Genomic DNA, 23868 nt, shown 5'->3' on the forward strand with positions numbered 1-23868 from the left:
TCTGTAGGAGTCTTCTGTGAGCTATTTTTAAACTAAAATTATTTTTATTATTTTTAATTATGTGTAGATGTGTATTCTCATGTAGGCATGAGCATGCATAGATAATGTGTATTCTCATGTAGGCATGAGCATGTGTAGATAATGTGTATTCTCATGTAGGCATGAGCATGTGTAGACAATGTGTATTCTCATGTAGGCGTGAGCATGTGTAGACAATGTGTATTCTCATGTAGGCATGTGCATGTGTAGATAATGTGTATTCTCATTTAGGCATGAGCATATGTAGATAATGTGTATTCTCATGTAGGCATGAGCATGTGTAGACAATGTGTATTCTCATGTAGGCATGTGCATGGGTAGATAATGTGTATTCTCATGTAGGCATGTGCATGTGTAGATAATGTGTATTCTCATGTAGGCATGAGCATGTGGGTACAGTTGGCTGTGAAGGTCAGAGGCACCAGATCTCCTGGAGTCAATGGAATTCCAGACAGTTGTGAGCTGTCTGATGTGGGTCCTGGGAACTGAATTTGGGTTCTCTGGAAGAGCAGTGAGTGTTCTTAATCACTGAGACAACTGTCCCAGCCACTGAGAAAGATTTTGAGAAGTTAATGAGGTGACAATGTGTCATTGGTCACAAGTCCTGGTTTGTCTCCGCAGTTCCAGTTTATGTATGTTGGTAATGGTCTCTTTCAGTGTTAAAAGCCTCCCAGGTAGCCTTCATTATCAATTTAGAAGTAGGAAATCACTAAATACATTGAAAGAAGTTATTTCGTGAAAACCTTTCTGCCTGCCTTCCTTCTTCCTCCTCCTCCCTCCTTCTCTCTCTTCCTCCCTCCCTCCCTTCCTTCCCTTTCTTTCTGTTCTTGTTTTGTGTGAAAGCCAGTGTGCAGACTGTGGTGTGTGTGTGTGTGTGTGTGTGTGTGTGTGTGTGTGTGTGTGTGTGTAGGTCAGAAGACACCACCTGGTGTCCGTCTTCATCTTTCACCTTGTTTGAGACTGGATTTCCTGTTTATTTTTCCACCAACTATGCCAGGCTAGCTGGCTTCTGAATTTCTGGGGAATCTCTTGTGTCCATCTCCTATCTCCTCACAGGAGAACTGGGATTATAATGTGTGCAAGTGTTATGGTGTCTGGACTTTACAGGGATTATGGGGATTTGAACTTGCACAACAAACACTTTTACCTATTAAGCCATCTCACCAAATCCTCTCCCCTCTTTTAAGGAAAGTCCTCTTTATTGCTCCTTTATGCAGGAGACACGTGAAAAAAACAAAGAAAGTTCAGGAGGTGACGTGGCGTGACGTAGCTTAGGAAATGTGCAGTACAGAGGGAACAAAGAAGGAGCACAAAACTTCATGAAAACATTGCTAGGAAATAACAGAGTTTGAGACAGAGGTCTACAATAACACAGAAGGAAGGGGAAAAGGTCTCTGTAGACAGTGGTCAAAGGAGAATTTCCATGCAAAATGTAACTAAACTGAAGCTCATGCGATGGGTTTGCTTGGATAAGAATTGTGTGTGGGTTGATGTTCTGAAATATAAATAATTGGAACATTTTTTAAAAGTAACAACAAAGGACTCCCCAGAAAATACCAAGTGCTACAAGAAACATGCTTACGATTTCACTATTGGTATTACATCCATTGAATTGACAATCATTTTTTTTCTTGAATTTTGGAGTCAGTGTATGTAAATACTTTACCATACCTCAAGACCAGGCAGAACTGAATTCATCTTTGTAAGGATGGGTGAGTTAATAGGTAATTCCATATATCCCTTTCTGTGGTGGGATGGTTGGCTTAGCTATTAACTATTAATATTTACAAATAAGTGCATTTGTCTCTTGAATTCATTTAAAATTCAGACCACACAAATTATAATAATTATATAGTAATAGTCTCTTAGCCTAATGATGCATGAACACTAATTATACTTTTTCCATTATTCCAAATGGCCACAATGAACCACGAGTAATGGTAACAGATGCTTTGCTGAGCACAATGAACTAAGGCATTGGTAGGCATTTTCGTGTTTAACCATGTCAGTAATGCTGAGAAAGGTCCAGTAATAGTCCAATTTATAGGTGAAGAAAAGGCTCAGAGATGTAGGATCAGTTCTGTGAATTCTGATGGATTTGGAAGAGCGATGCTTGGTTTTCATATTTGTCTGTCTGACTCTTTCCCTCCTTAAATACTGCTTGATGCTGTTCATCTCCCAGTCAATTGTTTTCTAGGTCCCTACCCCCATCCCTCTCTCAGTCCTGTCTCTCTGGTGCTGGTGTTGAACTCAAGACTTCGTGCCTGCTCAGCAAGTGCTTCACCCCTGACCTTCACACCCAGTCTTACCTTTCCAGCAGCTTGCTTAGGCAGTTTCATCAGCCACATATTTCCCACGAGAAATTAGTAAAATAAAAGTCATAAGCCTTTGGCATTTCCTCACATACTTCCCACATATAAACCATTGAGCACACAGCTAGAAATACAGCTGCCCAGGCCTCTGTATGCACAGAGGAATGGTTTTGGGATCCCCTGCAGATATTAGGATCTGTGGTTCTCAAAAAAAAAAAAAAAGAAAGGGTATAGTATTTGCCAGTTACCTCCAGGATGATTTGTTTCATTTTTGAGATCATAATATAATCACAACGTTTCTTTCTTCCATTTCTTCCCTGCAACCCTCATCCCAACATACCTATCCTTGCTCTCTCAGCTTCATGGCCTGTTTTTCACTAATTGTATTGCATGCATATATGCATATATAGCCTGTATACTGTCACATATTTATGTGCATATTTTTGTATACTTTATACCATCTCTTTATTATTTGCATATCTAATAATTTAGCAATCATGATATGGTAAATATTTGTTAGGTCTATGGCCCAGGGAATACTGATATGATTTATTCGTGTGCATGTGTTCAGTACAGAGACCTTTTTGTTTAAATATTTTCAATTTGTGATTGACTCTAGGGATACCAAAACAGAGGGATGACTGGATATTTTTACCAAAAGACAATGCAACACTTATTGATGAACGGATTGTCTATGGGTATAAAATACTGGTATAGAAATGGCTGGAAACTTCAAGAACAATTTCTCAAAAGGGTACATGGAGTTAGTAATCTGCTTTAATCTTAGATTAAAGCATCAAGGAGATTAGTTTACCTTAGAAAATGAAACATGAGCATATAAAGATTTCTAAACCATACACCAAAATCTCTAATCTTTACTTGTGCTTTCAAATACATCTTAACTGTGTATGTGTCTTCCTTTAAGTAGAAAATAATATACATAATTCATGATGTTATACTCCATTATTTTTTAAAGACCCAAACAATTAGAAGTAAATGGCTTAAAAATTTTCAATTTTCCACTTCATTTGGCTTATGTGGGAGTAACCATTAATATGCCATTTCATACATATGATTTTGTTGTTATATAATTTGGAATTGGCAGCATTATATAAATTCTTCCTGGATATTCATCCTGGGCAACATTTTATCTGAGCCCTTAGTTTTGACTAATATTTAGTGACAAAAAGGAGTAATATGTCTTAGACTTCTTGCTAACAGATGAAAGACAGTTCTGGAAATTTCAAGTGTTAACATATTACGTTAGTAGACAATATCTGCTTTAAAAATATTTCTTCTTAAAGCACAGTGCATATATAGTTAAATTGTATTTGGAAGCATGAGTTTAGAGCCCAGAGTTTGTGATAAATGTCTAAAAGAGAGAAATATTTATTTGCATATACTTACTGGATGCTTGTCTGTGTCCTGGTACACTGACTTTCATTTCCCTCCTAACTAACATTTTATTGGTCTTATGTGGTAAATTATTTTGCAACGATTATAAAACATATAGAGGCCACCAGCTACAATAAATGGATGGCCAGTATTTCTTTTTGTTTTTTTCGAGACAGGGTTTCTCAGTGGCTTTGGAGGCTGTCCTGGAACTAGCTCTTGTAGACCAGGCTGGCCTCGAACTCACAGAGATCCGCCTGCCTCTGCCTCCCAAGTGCTGGGATTAAAGGCATGCGCCACCAACGCCCGGCTGGATGGCCAGTATTTTATTTATTTATTTTTTTAGGATTTAATAAACAATTTACTGTAGTAAAATATACATAGCACAAAATTTATCATTTTAACCATTTTTAGGTATATGATTAACAATGCTACATACACATTACCACTGTTCATTTCCTGGCTTTTTTTTAATCATCTCAAGCACAATTCTGTGCCCATTAACACTCATTCCCCTTTCCTTTTACCCAAGCCCCTGGTATCTTCTGTTCTATTTTATATCTTTATATTCTAGGTCTCTTATAAAAGTGAGGCTAGAGCTGTTAAGATGGCTCAACAAGTAAAGATACTGACCTGACACCTGTTATGATCTGAGTCCTCTTTCACTATGGAGACAGTCAACCCCCACAAGTTGTTTTCTGACCTCTGCATGCCTGCTGTGGCATGTATGTGTACACACAAATAAATAAGTACATGTTTAAAAAACGAAGCACATAATATTAATTATTCTGTATATGTCTTTCATTTAGCATAGTGCTTTTAATACATATACATATGTATGTGAATAATACTTTAATAAGAACATGCTATATTTCATTTTTCCACTTATTTGTTGATGGACATGTAGGCTGTTTCCACTTTTGGGCTGTTGTGAATAATGATGCTGTAAACATCTGACACAAGGATATATTTGGGCACCTTGTTGGACCACCAGTATTTTATTTTTAATGATGGCTTGCTTTGCAAGAATTCAGTTCACAAGAACACAATACCCATAGGGCCATTTAATAAGAGCCTTTTCCTTTCCCTCTATCACTTCATAGACAGAGAGCTAAGCATGAGCTCTAGCATTTTCTTTGTTATTTATTTATTTATAAATATTTTTTACATACCAATCCCAGTTTCCCCTCTCTCTCCTCCTCCCACTCTCTCACCTTTTCCCCCATCCCACCTCCCATCTGCTACTCAGAGAGGATAAGGCCTCCCCTAGGATGTCAGCCAAGTCTGCCCCATCACCTCCTTGAGGCAGTACCAAGATGTGGCCACCATGTCTAGACTGGAGCTCCCCCATTTTCAAGGGTGTTGAAGTGAGATCCACAAAGAAAACTGAGCTTTGAGTTAAGAAGAAGAGCCAGAGGTCAGAACCCAGAAGTCCCCAATCTTTACTCTTTGTTCTCAATGACGTTAAGGGCACGGTCACTCAGAGGACTGGATAGCTGGCCCTGGCCCCAGGCTGGCTGACGAGCACCCAGCGTCAGCCTGCACACTTCCTGGATCATCCTTGACCTTGTTTTGGGTGTGATCATGTCAGTCTAGTAGGGAGGGTTTCTTGGGAAGCCCTAAACAGTCCCTTTGGATTCAACCTGAATTTGGATTCCAATTTCTTTAGGAAGGTCTCTGGGGGCAAAGGACAAAATGAGGCACCACAGAATGTAAAATCAAGGACTCTTGCACTGTGTTTTATGGCAATTGGATGGCCTGGTTTCCTTCTAATAGAAAGAGCAAAACTTCTTTGGCTGAGACTTATCAATTTATATAAGCAGTGACAAAACACTGCCTTAAAAAAGAATGACACTGTCATTTCCATGCAAAAATATCTTTAGTACTTAACTAGGGACCCCGTTTCCCTTACAGTCTCTGCAGCTTGTTCCAAACATCTACTTCATTGATTTTTTCTCCTTTGAGGTGGAGTCTCACTATGTAGATAAGGCTGGTCTTAGAGATCCTCCTGCCTCTGCCTCCAGAGGGCTAGAATTAAAGATGTCTGCTACCATGTTCGACTCATGACAATAGATAATGAGAAAAAAACACTGCTCTCTGCTAGCTGGTTCTGAAAAGACCTGAGACTCACAGCCCTGACTGTTACAAACAGTCACTAACAGCGCATTTCCCTCCTTACTCAGGTCTTCTCATAGCTAGGAATCAGCTATCTGGTAGTAGGGTTTGTGTGTGTGTGTGTGTGTGTGTGTGTGTGTGTGTGTGTGTGAGAGAGAGAGAGAGAGACTATTTTAAAATCCCCGCATTTTGCACATTTCAGCTCCTGCTGCTTGCCTTAACTACATTGGGTCCATGCCGTGTGTGTTCAACAGTTTTTTCAGTGGCCCACTAAGTCAAGGTCAAATCATTTACTTTTCACTCAGATGCACCACTTTATCTAAGTTTATTTAATTATTTAATTATTATTTGCTGATTTGTTTTTAAGACAGAGTCTCATGTATCCTAGGCATTCCTTGAACTTTGCAGCCAAAGATAATATTGAGCCTCTGATCCTCTTGCCCCTGTCTTTCAAATTCCTGGGTTACTGGCATGTGCCACCATGTCCAGTTTATGTGGTATTAAGGATCTGATCCAAAGTTTAGTTCAGGCTAGGCAAGGCCAGTGCCCACTGAGCTACACACCCAAGGCATTATTTAAGATTTAGATGCTCCCTGCAGTGTTTAAAGACAAAATAGATAGGGCTTGAGGAGACGCTTTAGTTGGTGAAACATCTACTGTATAAGCTTGAGGATGCTAGTTTAGATCTGCAGTGCTTACATCTGTAACTTAACTATCAGGCATGTGTGTGTGTGTGTGTGTGTGTGTATGTGTTTGTGTGTGTGCTTGCATGTGTGTGATTGCATGTGTGTGCATGTATATGTGTGTGTTTTTGTGTATGTGTGTGTGCTTGCATGTGTGTAAATGTGTGTATATGTGTTTGTGTGTGTGTGCTTGCATGTGTGTACATGTGTGTATGTGTTTGTGTGTGCTTGCGTGTGTGCACATGCATGTGTGTATGTGTGTTTGTGTGTGTATGTGTGTGCGTGTATGTGTTTGTGTGTTTGTGTGTGTATGTGTGTGTGCTTGCATGTGTGTACGTGTGTGTGTTTGTGTGTGCTTGCATGTGTGCACATGCGTGTGTGTATGTGTGTTTGTGTGTGTGATTGCATGTGTGTACATGCGTGCATGTGTGTGTATGTGTTTGTGTTTGTGTTTGTGTGTGTGTGTGTGTGTGTGTGTAAGACAGGTACACCCCTGAAGCCCACTCAGCCAGGCAGCTGAGCCCAATTGATGAGTTTCACCCGGAGGCTCTGTCTCAAAAATAAATGTGGAACCTAACCATGGAAGACACATGACATTGGCCCTTGGCCTCCACGTGCATGTACACACACATGTGCATACATACTTACATGCACAGATGCACTAACCACTATAACAGGTACATATACCACACTACACCACACACACAAAGAAATAGACTAGTGTGAGTTTGCTTAAGGTTCTTCTTACATATAACATTAATTTAAATTGGGAATATTAAAATAGTTTTATTGATGAATATGTAACTGAAGATCTAACACTGAAAAGGAAAACCAAATAATATCCAAATTTAAAGGTCAGTTTTAACATCTTAGAAAAACATTGATATGAGGTAATGTTTCCAGATATTTCTGCTGGGATGATGTAATGTTAATCAGTTTTAGTGTTAGCTTAGATTCAGTCCTCTTTCATTCTACCCATTTCTATCCCCAGGAATTACAGTCTCCAAAGCCAGAGAGGTTCTGAAAGAACTCATATGTTGACTAGTCAAGGCATTCCAGTTCTCAAAGTTCTCTCATCAAACAAAGGGACTTTTAAGAGAGCCAAAGCAGTAATAACTTCTCACTGGCATTTACAAAAGCACCTGAAGATCTTAAATTTTAATTCAGTAAATTCTTGGCACAAGCAATAGTGACAAGGGGAAGAAATGGACTGATGAGAATCAGCCCTTAACCCACAGAGGAAACAGTAAACTGTGTCACCTGGGAACCTCACAGTTTAAAGTAAATTTTGTCCATGGGGGGAGGAAGTTGTTCCTTAAATGTCCTCCAATGAAAGATCTTAAGGTCCACGAAGGCAAAGCTACACTGTGACTTAAAGAAATCTTAGAAGCACTTTATTCTGCTTATGTGTCAAGATTTTTTATCACCACACCTAATTGTGAGCACTGGAGAAGGATTCCTCTCACCTTAATCCCTACAAACTGCTAGGAAGTAGTGACCATCTTTGGATAAAGAGATATGCTAATCCTTGTAGAACTCTGGGGAAAAATTCAATCAAATTAAGGGGGGGGTTCTACAGCAGCTTGTGCTACAAAGCTCTTGTAGTTGTATTCTGACTTATTTCTGCTATCCATTTGAACATTTCTTGAAAGTCCAATGTATATTTCTAGAAGTTCTTGCATGTAAACCTCTACATGAACTGGTAGAAAGTATCAATACATTTGAATGGCTTCATGTCACTGTTTTAGTTCTGAGTATATCAGGTGGTGACGGTACATGTCTTTAATGCCAGCACTTGGGATTCAGAGGCTTGTGGATCTTTGTGAGTTCAAGGCCAGCATGGTTTACAAGAGCTAGTTCTGAGTAATATCTTTAAAAATCTCTGCCTTGAGATATGCTTTCACAAAGAAACCAGGGGAAAGCCAGAGAAAAGTGTATCTGCTGAAGATAGACTAGAACTTTCTGTTTTATTTTTCCTTGGTAAAAAATTCACTTTGTGATTTATTTCCCTCAGGTTTGGGCATTTAGTACACAGATTTTATAGGTGTTTGTACTTGAAATCCTTATTTGGGGAAAAAAATCTATGCTATAGTCAGGTGTGGTGGTGCATGTCTTTAATTCCAGCACTCGGGGCAGAGGCAGGTAGATTTCTGTGAGGTTGAGGCCAGTCTGATCTACCCAGAGAGTTCCAGACCAGTCAGGGCTGTGTAGTGAGATCTGTCTCAACATCAAAAAAGATCTATGCCATGTATACTGGTGTTGATATCAACTGTGAATAAAAGTGTTTTAATTTGGTATTATTGCCAAATGATACTTGTGATGTTTCCGCCAAATAGAATTCTTGCCTGGGTAGTGGTATTTAAATTGTAGATACTTGTGATTAATAGAAGGTAACTATTTCAGGCACAAGCCACAGAAGCTTTATGTGGGGATCAAATTTTGCCTGTTTCTCCAAACATAAGAGGAACACTAAGGTCTCCATTGACACTGTGTAAAATGCCCTGTACACAGAATCTACTCAATAGTGTCCTAGTGGCTGGATCTCCAAGTCACACTCATTACAGTTTACCCTAGTCAGTCATTGAAAAAGTGTGTGCTAAGTGTTTATGCATGTATGTCATGTTTATGCAAACAAAGCACAACAGACAGAAAAGATCTTTCTGAATGAAAGCGAGTCCTATGAGTCTGGCAGCTACAGTGATGTCTATACTTTATGCTATTTTAGAACACAATGAAAGCACATATGAACAGACACAAGCAGGAAATATGGATGCTGTCAAAGGTTATAACTATCTTGTTTTACAAATGATTTCAGGAATTTTATCATAAAGAATTGTATAGCTGGCAAAAGCAAATGTTCTCAGCACACACTCAAAGGTAAGTGTGGGCTGAAAGACATGTTGGGCTTCTTAAAAAACCATTTCCCAGTGTACAAATATGTTAAAGCATCATATTGAATCACATGTATGCATATATATTTTGTTAATTTTGTCTTAATGAAGGTGAGAAAAATATAATTTACATTTAAAGAAAGGGCCAATTTTGTCAGCAGTTAGGTTCTGTGTGCTGATAAAATAAGGCTGCTATTCTTTCAGTACCCAACTCTCACCATCATGCCTTTGTTTGTAAATGATGCACATGGAACAGAGAGGAGAGTGCTGCTGAAGACTGGATTTGGCTTACTTGAAATAATCATCTATACAATGCAGGAGAACCGAAAAGACTTAGGAGCAAGGCAGCCTTTCTGCAGATGGTTTGACATAATCATCTATACACTACAGGACAACTGAAAAGACTTAGGAGCAAGGTAGCCTTTCTGCACATGGTTTTCTAAGCACAGTTAACCTGAAAGATAACAGTAAGGATTCCAGTAAGATCAACTTCTCTTTGTGTCTCCGGGAAATGTGTTGTGAGGAGTTTTATTTATTTTGGTTACTGGATCTTCATTTTTCTCCCTTCTTTAAAGAACTGGTTGACTCAGATTGGTAAGTATTCACTTCAAGGAGTTACTTTAAATGTACTGATAGAGAGAGGCATAGATTATTGACAAGTTGACACTTGGTTTCATGCAGTTAAAACCACCAGGCATGGCATTCCCAACTTCAAACAACAGAGAAAATTAAGTAATGATGCTCTCGTATTATAGATAAGGCAATCAGGTCCTACGACATTCATTTGTGCTTCACCCTGGGATCCTCCCTCGCTTTGAGGTGGTGGTTAGTATGTTGCTAGAACAGTATAGTAGCAGGAACAGGGTGGAAAGCAAATGGGAGAGAGATGTGATGACTAGAGAAAGGTAAGCTTGTGAAAGAAACCCGTGGTTTTTATTTGATATTTGACTCTCCTGTTTTTAAGTCTGCATGTATGTTTTTAGTGTTGAATAATAAAAATAATTTATTTTCCTAGTGGCAGACCTCTGTAGTCAATAATCTCCTACAGAGAACTTAGGGAAGACTTTCAAAGGAGTCACATGATGCACTCTGTCCTGGGGAATTGAAGGGAACTCTGAGGATGAAGACCGGAGGATTCATGGGCATGCAGGATAGAGGATGAATCCAGGTACTGCTCAAGGCTACTTCTGGCCATGGACAGTTACTATTTCCATGGTCCCCACTTACAAATCTTGCTGAAAATGGCATTTCTTTTTAATTTTATACATGTGTGGAATGTGTTCTCACTCTTTCAAGTGAGATTATGCTGTTCATATAGGTCTGGATTGATTTTTTTTGTTATAGATAAGAACATAAACTGTGAGGTGCAAAATGAGTTTTAAGAAAATTTCAAACTTCAAGTTCCTTATCTCTCTTCCCTTTTTTGGTTCTTGGGATCAAGTTCTCTACCAATGGGCCACATCTATAGCCCCAAAGGTCTGCACACCTTGAGCATATCTGCCTTCTCAGAGTTGAATGCAGATCAAATCACACCATATATACCAAGTGCCACATGTGACCCAGATAAAGATTTAGAGTTTGCTTGAGTTTGTTTGTTTTTGGAAGACAGGGTCCCTCCCTAGTTCCAGGACTTCACACATGGATGTACTCCTCTGTATCCTACTAGCTGTCATACATAGTCGGTTTTTAAATACTCAATAGATTTTTAAATGGAGTAATTTTCCCATTACATATACTTCATGTTTTATGAAATAAAGACATTCTTTATCTACCTTATGTTAGATGAATTATTTTATGACACACCATATTAAAGAAAAACGAATATAACTTTCATATTTATGTCTTATAATTTTTTCTTTCTGGATCTTTGTGTTTCAAAATGGTTATGTGTGATAGCATATTATCTAATGCAACAAATGCTTCAGGAAGCAAAAAATGTCTTTGATTTCAAATTGCTAAATTCTCAGAGAAAATCCACTCTTCTCAATGTTCTGTGGAAGGTCTATTTTTGGCTTCAAATATTCTTCCTCACAGGCAGAAAGTGATCCATAAAACATAAGTCATTTGCATGCCATCTGGAACTCTTTTGAGAGTCATTCTTATACTATGAAGATTGCATGCTGGTGTAACTGGATGGAAAGATTAGAATGGCCTATGGATTTTACTTTATTTGTGGAAGCAAATACTATTTTCATTGGTTACAAACACAATAAAAATAGAATTACGCATTTGATCTGCATAGATAAATATGAATTAGAATTTGGCATGGTAACTTGCTACTATATAAATATCACCAGTTGGTGAAATATAAAGTCAAAGACACAATGTTTGTTCTTCTTTATGTTTTATTTACTCTGGATTTATTTATGCTAAGTATTTTTCACAAAAGTAGGGTTTTCATTGGAATATAGCTTATATTTTTGAAATTCAGCCAAATTATTATACGTTGAGTGGACAGGTCTATCAAGTGGGATGTGATGACCATTTGCAAATGTCATGTAGTTCCCAAAGCTAAGTGTGTATTTCCTTAAAACCAGAATCAAACTTCAAGGTTGTTATTGCAAAGGCTTTGGGGGTGCCTTAGTTTTACAGGAAAACAGCTGTTTTCCTGGCTTGCTCCCCACCAAGTTGCCCATGTTTTCCTCTATTTTCTTCATTTACTGCTCATTTCTTCTTAACCATGCATTTTTTGAGAGTGAGGGAAGGTGTCTCTTCTAATGTCTTCTGGATTCCCTTGCATGTATGCATGTTCAGTAGTTAACAGATGTCCCCCAAATGCTTATCCTTTAGTTTCTGAGCAGGGAGGGACTGCCATTCATGTGTCAACAACAGCTGCTGAGTTTGTAAGCCGACTGTCAGACTGAATTTAGCTGGAGGTTAATAACCAGAGGTAGGAGCATGATGGAGCTCACTTTTCCCCTTGAAATTCACTGGCTTTGCATCATGCTGCAGGATGGGGTATCTGGAATCTTTGATGTGACCTCTGATTGTGTCAGGAGAAAAAGGGCACTTGTAAATATTTCCTCTGTGTTTATTTATATGTTCTCTTTATTACTCCCTCACTAATAACTAGAGGTTAGCAAATAGGCCCCTAAAGTGATGGAGAAAATAAAGGTTGGAATTCAAAACTTGTGTTCCAGGTAAGGATCTAAGCGATCTTAGATAACATTTTATAACTTCTGAACACAAGTTTGTTCATCTTAGATAACATACCTTCTAAATATGAGTTTGTCTACAGGTTGGGATAAAATATTATTGTAGTGACTGAGATGATGTGTTGAGAAAGTGAAATGTTGACATATTACTAATAAAGATTAATCATCGTCAAGTTGATCTTTATTTTTTGACACTTTAAAGGGCTATAGCTAAATGTGCTGGCTGGTTTTATGTCAACGTGACACAACATAGAGTCATGTGGGAAGAAGGAACTTCAATTTAGAAAATCTCTCCAGCAGATCAGTCTGTGGGCAAGCCTGTGGGAGCATCTTCTTGATTAATAATTGATGTGGGTGGGCCCATCTCACTGGGGGTGGTGCCACCCCTGGGTGGGTGGTTCCAGAAGGTGTAAGAAGGCAGACTGAGTAAGCCACGAAGAGCAAGCCAATGAGTGGCACTCTCTCATAGTCCTGCATTAGTTCCTGCTTCTAGGATCCTTTCCTAATTTCCCTTATGATGGACTGTGATGTTGAACTGTAAGGTGAACAAACCCTTCCCTGGAGTTGCCTTGATTGTGGTTTGTTTTATCACACCAATAGAAATAAAGATACCAAGTAGGTGAAACTTTGATTCTTACAGTTCCTAGTCTTTAAAAGATATTTGTTTACTGCTTTGTTGCATATATGTGTATATGTACTTTGATCATATCCTCCCCCATTATCGTCTCACTGAACTACTCAATGAGCTACTTCCCAACAAGATACCCCCATTTTCACAACTTTTTGTTTGCGATTCACTATGTGTTTCCATTTCTCACTTCACTCTTACCACAAAACCACCAAACAAACCAGAACCCCTATTCTGTCCAAGGAGACTGTAGGTTGGGGTTAACTAAATGGGCTCTGGATCATGGTAATTTATTTCAAATTAGCAATTTTGTTTCTCCACTTTTCTCACCTGTAAAAGTTAGGTGACAATCCTTGTAATGTTCTTGACATAGTCATAGCAATAGACATAGCAAGAGTCAGTGCATATTAGCCCAATGTTGTCCTGCAGGGAACAAAGCTGCCACAGTGAAGAAAAAGTAAGAGAATGTGTCTGGCTTCAGACAAGACCCAGGTGCCGTAGAAAAGAAGAAAAAGAAGTGTCTCATGTGGAGACAAAAGAAAAAGCATTTCACGGTGCAGAGCCAGGAAGGCAGAGGGAAGGCTGTTGGCTGGTGAAGAAATAAATGATAGGGAACATGAAAAGAAAAAAGCCATATTGAGACTACATGGCTAACTGCCAAGTTGGTCATGAGACAATTTTGAGAAGTTCACAGGAAGGAAAGTTCAAAGAAACCTGGTTAGAGATCGGCATGAAAAGCAGCCACAGTTTGTTCAGGAACAGAGTACAGCAGCGATGAGAAACCTTGACTTCCTAGCTAATCAGCCTCCATCAGTGTCTTCACGGTTATACAGTTTATCAAAAGTGATAAAATGTGTAACAATCTGGATAGAACAGCATCATAGCTATGGACTTCCTCAGGAGCAATAGCTTCCAATTTTGATCTATTTAAATGGGTCACTTTAAAATTCTTGCAGTCGTGAGAGGCAGATAGAAGAGCCCAGTGCTCCTTCTCAAGTGGCATGCATGCATGCAAGTATGAATGTGTATTTGCATATGTGTGTGTGTGTATGTATGCATGTGAGTGTGTGCGTATGAGTGTATGTGCATATGTGTATATGCATGTATGCGTGAGTGTGTATGTATGTATGCATGTGAGTGTGTGTGGACATAAGTGTGTTAGTATATGCACATACACTTGTGTATTCCTCCACACGAAAGAAGCTCTTCCTTTTTATTATTCCATGTTTATGAGAAAGTAGTACACCATCTGAATTCTATAGCCTATAAAGTTGAAAAAATACTGAGTTCTTTTTTTGTAGATTATTAAAAGCCATATCCAACCTGAAACATACTTGCAAATATAAGTACAGATTTTTCTCAAGTTATCTATACTAAGGTTCATTAACATAACCTGTTGTTTATATACCAGGAGAAATAGCAAGTTATGTTGGGAATTGAAGTGGGGGAGCAGGGATATTGGAGGGTGGGGAGACTGAACAGAAGGCAAGAGAATGGGGGTCTGGGGAGACAGATGGGTCAACAGCATTTTAGGAAAGATAGGGTGCATGTGTGCGTGTGTGTGTGTGTGTGTGTGTGTGTGTGTGTGAGAGAGAGAGAGAGAGAGAGAGAGAGACAGAGAGAGAGAGTTTGTGTATTGTAATTGTCCCCTTTCTTACTCTTTAGGAGGCCTAAGTGTAGACTTATATGTTTGGAGTTAGTTTTAATTTCTATTGATTTAATTGACAACTTACGTTGAGAACCTTTCTGGGTAGACAAGAAGACTCAAATTTACTCTTGTTACCTACATTATTAAAGTATGATGAGATAATAATGCCAGGGAAATGTGACAGAAATAAATATAAGAAAATTCACTCTTTTTTTTGCTTATGGTATTTTGACCTAGATGAAATTCATTAACTATTAAAATTTGGCCTTGCGCAGAATGGATTTGTCTTGGACATTTACTATGTGGGCAGCTGTGCATATAGCAACCTTCTTTCTGCTACAAAGAATTCTTGAGTAGTGACCATTTCTAAAGTTGCAAGTACTCCCCAATAGTTGCCATTATGTATATAAATTAACATAAGAATCAAGATGTTTAATTTAAAAATTATTTTTACTTAGTCTTTCGTGATTGGTTCAGGGAATCAGAAAAGGTGGCCAATTTCCTTTGAAATTGTCAAATTTTAGTATTCTGTTGCTTACCTAGTTCTCTCAGCGCATAAATAGGCATTATTTCCCTATTTTGTAATGGTGCGAATTGTATTAATACTGTAGACTCGATGAGTAATCTGCTCAGGGCTTCTCAGGTGGCGAACAGAACAGGGTCGAAGCCACATCTATCTAATCTACGCATCTTTGAACCACTGCAGGTCCCTCGCACCTGGAACAGGCAGTAGTTTTTGGGATCTCAAGTGCTGTGTTTTCGTTCCCACGGGGCTTGGCTTCTGTTGTGCTCCATGTTCTGTTTTACTTTGTCTTTCTAATGCTTCTCCCAAAAGCAGGTTTTAACGAAGCTTCCAGCACACACGGGCATTGGGCCTGGGCGTTTTCTCTGATAATTGCTAAGTGGGCACTCTTGAAGGCACTGCAGCATGACCCAGCAAAAATGAGATTCAGTCATAGACAATGTACTATTGTACTATTGAAGCAAACCATTCTTAACGTGTTGAGAACAATAATTATCTATTTGTTGTCAAAAGCCAAATTTTGGAACTTATAATTTCCCTAAGGTCACCAACACTGTACATGAAAAACAAAAGCAAAACTCTTAAGGATTTTGTTCTGCTCTCCTTTGTAACATGGTATGGGGCTTCTCTTAGGCTGTTTCCCGGTGACTAGCAGTGATGAGTGCCAGGGTGCATTAATTAACCTTTGAATTGACATAAACGTGTTTTGCAAGAACAAATGTACACAAAATATTGTATTTAGTCATGACTAATAAAAATGGGCTATTGTAAACACAGGTTTTACTGCTGCAAATGTCTCCTTGACAAATGACAAGGCCTGATTCTTTTATTAAAGATATTTTAAAAATTTGCACAGGGGAGTCAGAGCCGTTCCACAGATTTCTCCTATCTGTCTCCTTTTGAACTAGTAAGACAATCCTGCAGTAATATATAGTTTTATTAAATGTATATGTCGAGGCTGTATTTCTTTTAGATTTAACATTCTTTCATAAAGCTAAAGATTGAAATTAAATTCCTGTCTATGGAAAGAATGAAAGATGCAGTTTGTCTCTACCAGGAAAATGATTCTTAAAGCAAAGCTATAGCAAAATTGTTGGTTAGAGGAATAAAATCTTGTTCAAGGCCTTCAGTTTAAAAATTGTCATCTCCAACTGTTATTTCTATGACCACCAGGAATTAACTATTTAATACACACAACCTCTGTATTGCTGTCATATCATTCCTTTCTTTAAAGCAACAAAAAATTACCCCACAAAATAATTCCCCTAAAAGTGAACTTATTGGTAACTGAAACAATCTAAAGCAGCAGTTTTCAACCTGTTGGTCTCTATCCCTTTGGGGTTACATATCAGATATCCTGGATATCAGATATTTACATTATGATTCATGACAGTAGCAAAATAACAGTTATGCAGTAGTAATGATTTTTTTTAATGGCTGGAGGTCACCACAACACCAGGAAATGCATTAAAGGGTTGCAGCATTAGGAAGGTTGAGAACCAGTGATCTAAAGTTTCCAACTTCCAGAGTCCTAGAAAGACCTGTTGAAAACAGTAGCAAACCAAAGACTCACCTTACTCCAGTTTTACACTGTCACTGGATTCTACCTTCTGGGCCAATTTTTATCTGTGATAATGTTTTTAATGCTTTATTTGAGACTTTTGTGTTTAGTATCATTTTTGCAGGACAGAATTTCCAGAAATGTAGCAATGTCCTCATGGTCTGTCACCCACTTCATGGGTAAACTGACATGAAATGTTTGATGATATTCCTTGAAGACCTGTTTTTTTCCCTTCTAGGCCAACTTTCTTTCGGAATAATGGAGGCCCCTTATTGACTTAAGAAGAAAGAAGAAATATTATTTACTTATTTGTTTTAAATTAGTGTCTTTCAGTGTAATCCAGGCTGGCTTTGAACCTAAACCCCTCCTACTCCAACATCCTAAGTGATGGGAATTACAGGCATGTGATACCATACAAAACCTAATCTTTTTTTCCAATATAAGGTCATTTATAACTCAGAAAATGCCTTACAATTCAGTGAATTCTTAATACTTCTTTTCATGTAGTATCTAGGATGAAATGTTCTGTTGGAATAACCTGGTAAGTAATAACTATGCATAAATACTAACTTCAGTATGGTTTAATCTTGTTTTATTTCATTTCCCATATGGACTATATGTGCTGAATTAACTGTCTGGTAAATTGCTCATTATCCTACATCCAAAAGGTTCTGGGTTGAATTTCTCTTTTGCATATATTTGAAAATAACAGTAGTCTCATATGATTTATTATCCCTCAACTGTGTCACTAGCTATATTCTATTCACAGACACATGTATACACAGAGCCAAACTCTTATTTCTCCCACAATTGCTCTTGAAGTTCTTTTGTTGAGTCCTTTAATATAAATATATTTGAAACAGTCTAATTAAGAGTGATAGCGTAGAATACATAATCCTCAGAGGAATTAAATCCCTATGTATATGGGTTTGAAAGTGAAATATTCTGTAATCCATTGCCACAGATTTAAAGATGTTGAGACCTAATATTGGAGACTCGTATGAGGGATATATGCATATCATAACTTTGTATTGTAACAGTGATGGCTTGGTGGTCAGAATTGGCATCATTTAGCAGGTTGTCAGAACTAAAGACTCACCTCTACCCAGTCCTACCCCATGAGAATCGAAACTGCAATCAAAACCATGCTAAAGTTTGAGAAACACCTTAATATGAAACTATTAAATACTTCAGAGGTAGACTATAGTTGTATAAAAGTTCATAAAAGGGATTTTCCTTCTCTTGAACATTGAAACAGTTTACTTTGATAATCATCACAATTAGTTTATACTTGTTTGTTTCTTCTTCCTTAAACTGGATATCAATTATTTACTAGATCAATAAAACTATTCCAAAGTTTTAAGAATAATTTTTTCCATCATCTTTCAAGAATCATCAACTATAAATATATATACTTATAAATTATCATTTATAAATTATGATTGTTGAAAATGCACAAAAATTACATGGCAATCCTGCTGGACTTGTTTAAAAAGGTGTCCTTTAAGAATATGGAAAAGCAGTTGTGGTCAGTTTGGCTATGTTTCCTCTGGATCACATTCTTCTGCTTGCTTTACTTACTTCCTTTGCAGCTTCCTCGGAGGTCCAGCTTCTGACATTAGAGCTGTCCCCAGCAAGGGGCATATTTAAATAAATGAATAAGTAAACATGATTGTAATTTATGCCTTTACTTACAAATTTAAAACATCTGTTCCTAAATAATTTTGTTATTACTACTGACATTTTCTAGCATTTATTCACATACAACCCCAGAAGTAACATAAATGATATAATAATTATGCTGTAATGAAACTAGAAAGAAAGATCATAAGGGACTAATTATCCCGGGCTCTGCCAACTTGTAGATTACAATCACTCATCTCACTGTAGAGATGTACGTGCCCTTCTCACTCACTAGGGTAAAGCATGACATTACTTTATTAAATCAACAATTGAATGATTGCAATAAAAGAAAAGATTTTATCCGGTAGTTAGTGTTTGAAGCCAGGCTTAAATCATACTTAGGGAAACTGAATGCCCTCTAGTGGGGTGAAAAGTTAGTGCAGACTCCATGGACTCCGATAGAGAGAATCAGGGAGCAAATTCTCTGGAAGCATTTATATCACTATTGAGTGTTTTCTTTTGGACCAGCACGTTCTACATATTTTTACAGATTGCATGGTAGCAATAATGTGTGTTTTTCCACAAACAAAAGAAAACAGGTGAGAGCTGGGGATTAACTGTCAGTGTGGGGCTGACCACACCCAAGTCTGGGTTTACGCTGTTAGCTGCCACATGCTCTGAGATCAGTTTTATCTAGCCTTATGCAAGCAGCTAGCTACTGGAGTGACATGGACATACAATTCATCTCAGTTAAGGAAATAAAAACATCAATGGATAGAACAACGGCAATTTCCCTAAAGATATACTGTATTTATTAATGAAAAGGCATTCAACATGGATTTACCTTCCATTTTATACTTAGTTACTTGGGTTTTATGAAAAACCTTGCTTGATAGGTATCATTAAATAATCACACAACTAAGCAACTATTTTAATCTATTTTAGTATATGAACCAGCCTTTTTTTGTGATATCCTGGGAGGACATGTCCTGAGTCTACACAAAATGGAACTTCTTGCAGCATTTTTTCCCAACAGTGGCAATCAGAAATTTGATGAAAGTCATATCTTGCCAAATGACCTAATGCCTATTTTCTAAATCACTATTTAGTCCATAAGCAATTAAAATTTAAAACCAAAAGTAATAATAAAGCTTTTAAGCACAAGAAGTGAAATCCTGCTAAAATTTTTTAAATGACTAAGCAAGTAGCAACAGTTCTAACAACAACAACAAAAATCCCATATCTCCCTCCTCTTCTCATAGAAAATATACCCCAGATCTGTCTGTAAGTCAGTGCAAAATCATTAGGAATTTTGAAGAAACAAAGGTCTAGATTTTAATTTTTTAAAATTACGTAGCATTCAGTCTTAACCATCATTTTAAAATAGGCTTTCCTTCATAGCCTTTTCTTTTAACATGCACAGGCAAACACCACCAGATGCCCTGGATACACACCATGGTGCCAGCGACTGCCCACTAGCTTCCCTGGTCACAGCCACGCTTGCTGCCGCCCACTTAACTAGTATGACTTAGATATGTGGAATCAATTGACAAAGCTCCGTTTATTTCTTTCAGTTTTTTTGAAACCCTGGTAAAATCTTCAGCTTTTTATTTCTAGCTACTTAGGCATCAATTTATACTGCAGTCCCATTTGAGACGGTTGTAGGCGATACAATATGCATTTAGCACAAACATGCAGAACACACTAATTGTTCAATGAATCAGGAGACAAGCTCTAGCCTTACAGACTAATTGATCATTTTTTTTGCAGTTGGGGGTGTTGAAAAAAACCAAATCAAAACAGAATAAAATGGCACTTTTCTCACTGCAGAGGTAGTGTTTCTTTTCACATTCAGAAGTGCAGCCTAATTATGGCAGAAAGACCTTTGCACCTGTCATATATGGGGTGGGAGTTTCATTGGCTGGCAGTTACCATTTCACGATCCTTGTTTCTGGGTAGAATTGAGACTGTATCAAAAAAGCACTTTGAAGAGCAGATTTGGGGGAAAACAATAAAAATCGTGTGCAAAATCTATATTTAAATAGATCTACCCTCTTGTGGAGGGCATAATCTCAGTTGTATATAGTTTTTGCCCATTGAAACCACAAACAATTCTCCGCGGAGAATTTTTCAGCGATCTTTGGCACACAGGTTGTTCTTAGCAAGTACCCCGCACACACGTCGCAGCCTCATGAACATGCATAACGGCGGAGGGAAGCCGAAACATATTTGCTTTATAGAAACTTAAATGAATAACAGGAGACAAAAATCATCTTTGGGTTGGGGGTGGTAAGGGAGCGGAGGCAGGTGAAGATGACCAAGAAGAATTTGTGGCAAGGGATTAATCCTATCAAAAGGGACCAGCATCCTTTTTGAACAAGTGAGACTAAGGGGAGAGTAAATCTTGGAATAATAATCAGGATGACTTGGAATGACAGTTCTGGTGATGACGAGTAACTAGCCTGTCCTCTGCAGCTGAAACCTCTTGGTGGGAGTGCAGTGCATGAAGATCACCCTCCACCCCCATCAGAACCCCTCTGGACATGCGAATTGTGGCAAGCGGGAGTAACTCAGGACACTGCGCAGAAGAACCCTCTCCTGGGACGTCCTGCGGGGGCGAGCGCCCAGTTCCAAAAGGCGAGAGCTGCAGGGCTGGCCACGTTCCACGAGCGCGATCGCCACGTGCACGAGAGCCAGGCTCGCTGCTCCCGGTCTAGCAGTGAGGGGTGGGGCCGAGCCACGCCCCACTGGAGGACCCTCAGTGGGGGGTCTCCTTCCTGGAACACAGTGGGCCATGGGCTTCGGCTGGGGGAAAGATCCTTGGGTCTGTGCGTGGGCGAGGACACCTTTTCGAACCACAGAGAAGGGGGTCACCTCTGTGGTCCAGGGCCTGGCAGGGCGCGGCCGCGTCTTTGTGTGGCCGGGCGGGGCTCGCCTTTCAGCACAGCCATCTATCAGGTGGGAGGGGCTTGGCGCTGCGACCGAGAGAGCTAGGCCAGGTGTCTGCACACCCTAAGGGATTCGGGGCTGTTCTGGAAAACGGGGCTAGAAAGAGGGGTTCCAAGACTGCTGACTGTTCAGCAACCCCACCCAAGTTCGTGGCCAGCCAGCCTGGAACCTGAGTCTCTTGGGCTCCGCGGACTGGGTGGGGCAGGGCAGGGTGGAGCCAGGCCACATCCTTTTCCCTGTTCCGCATCCACAGTCGGGCCTGGGGGAGGGGGCCTTTCAGCCGCCTCTGGGGTGCAGGCCCCTCCCAGTCTACACACCCTTGGGCCACGCCAGGCACAGGACCTATTCTGAACGTAGGCCCAGCATCTGGAATCTCTTGCGGTTTTACATAGCCCAAAAGATTTACTAATAATTGGCCCTGTCCGACCCACAAAATGGAAATTGCACGTGGCTCATCTTACAGACCTTGACCTCTTTTGCTTAATATCATGCTCACACATCTTTATCAGTATTATTTTTCTGTACACCCTTCTAGTTTCCCTAAGCTTCCCTCCCCTTCACCCCCTCCCCCCAAAAAAACGATCCAAGGAGTTTGGCTAACCTTTTTTCTTCTTTCCCTTTTCTTTTTGCTATTATGCCTAAATACCCTATTTAATGTGGTTCTGAAAAACATGTTAACCCCCCTCTTTCTAGCCCTAAGGGAGAACAATGAGGCCAGGGTGGGGCAGCCGAGGTTAGCGGTCAGGTATCTGGCTTAAGCAGACTGCTAGTGAGTGCGTGGGGTGTGGCGGGGCTCCTCTGTCCCCGCAGGGCTGGCTTCTCTGGTGTCGCGCTGCGCTTCCCACCCGGCCCCCTTCCCACTGAGGGCGCGGAGCTAGCTCGGGGTGGGGACCGCTTGACTCCGTCCAGGGCGGGGCAGTCCGCACAGTGTGCCCAGCGCTGCAGGTGCCCCCCCCCACCTCGGGGACCGTAGCTCCACACACAAAGAAACCCCACCCCAGCGCCTTGGGAGCCCAGTCCCTCTACCCCTCCCCACCATGCACGCTTCTCCGCCCCTGCAGCTGCCCACCCGCGCCCTCCACGCCCTCCTCCTCCTTCCCCTCCCTCTTCCTAAAACAAAGGAGCTAAGGTCCTACTCCACCCCTCTGGCCCTTACCTCCCCGCACCGCGCCCCAAGACTAGCGGTTTTTCCAACAGAGACAATACCATTAAATGTGTCCACTCCCCTCCCCCGTTCCCACCCATCTCTCAAACTGCTGGGATGGGACTGCTTTGACTTTGCATTTTCTCTTTTCTCCCAACCTCACCCCCTTTCCGTTCTATTTTCTTTTTAAACTACAGAACGAATATAAGACACTACAAACCACTTTCTGAAATGTCCCTTCATCTCACTGAAGGCAGAGAGTTAAGGTAGCCCCCTCCCCTCCCATGGCGTTTTAATTTTAAATATGGAAGTAGAATAAAATTCTTATCCATCGGAGGGCAACTTATCTGCTTCTATCTTTTAAAAATTAATCATTTGCTTTAGCTTTTCAAAGATCTCTCTCCTTGCCCTCTCATCTCCTCCCAGAGCTGCCTCCGACCTTCCCAGCTCCCGTAGATCATAAATGTCTTTTCCTTTATAAAATACCTATTAATGTCTTCAGAGTCCCGAGAGAGAGGGGCTCCAGATTGAGCCTGGGGAAAGAGAAGCGAGATTTCTTACCCATTGCTGTTTTAGCCATTGTAGGGATGTGCACGCGCGGAGCGGTGGCGAAGGCAAAGGAGAAGGGTCTGGCTGTAGCAGCGGAGAGAGCGAGAGAGGAGTCTGAGTAAGGCACTGAGTCTGCAGAGTGGGACCGTGCTAGAGAAAGAGCAAGAGGCAGGAGCCCATGAATAATTATCACGCAGAAGCTCAAGCAGATTGGCTCCCAGGGTCCCCTGACATGACTCCCGCAGAGTCAGAATCTCCAAGCATTAAATATTGATCGGCCAATGGTGCTAGAGTACAAAGTACCAGAATGCAGTTTGAAATGGAAATTAGCCCTTGCCTGGAAGCTCCCCCCATTTTCGAACCCAATAGTACAGTCCAAGTGGAGTGGCGCCTTAGCCTAGAAACCTCCTAGGAGCTAAGGACTGGGCTGTGCCTACCTGTACCCAAGACACTATACTTTGCTCATATGTGTCATTGCACAGACTGACAAAGAGAAGGCAAAGATTCAGGGGCCAAGAAGTCATCCCAGGGTGCTGAGTGTCGGAAGCATGTGTTTCAAGTCTGCCTGCGTTGTTACCTTTTCTTGTTTTCCCTTTCACCTTTGGCCCTGTCCTTGGTGGATGCTGGCCTCCCAAACAGAAGATGAACTTCCCAAA

At 40.0% G+C, this 23868-nt stretch overlaps 1 protein-coding gene across 1 annotated transcript in view; it reads right to left on the reverse strand.

Moving 5' to 3' along the window:
• The window catches only part of Stmn2 (stathmin 2), a 46158-nt gene extending 22748 nt beyond the window's left edge, over positions 1-23410 (reverse strand). The window contains exon 1 of the mRNA XM_005066780.3: positions 23225-23410. Coding sequence (XP_005066837.1) covers positions 23225-23243 — 19 coding nt within the window. The 5' untranslated portion in view covers positions 23244-23410. The remainder of the gene's footprint in view (positions 1-23224) is intronic.
• Positions 23411-23868: the final 458 nt, after the last annotated feature.

The sequence above is a fragment of the Mesocricetus auratus genome, unplaced genomic scaffold (assembly GCF_017639785.1).
Source record: "Mesocricetus auratus isolate SY011 unplaced genomic scaffold, BCM_Maur_2.0 Super-Scaffold_6730, whole genome shotgun sequence".
NCBI lineage: Eukaryota > Metazoa > Chordata > Mammalia > Rodentia > Cricetidae > Mesocricetus > Mesocricetus auratus.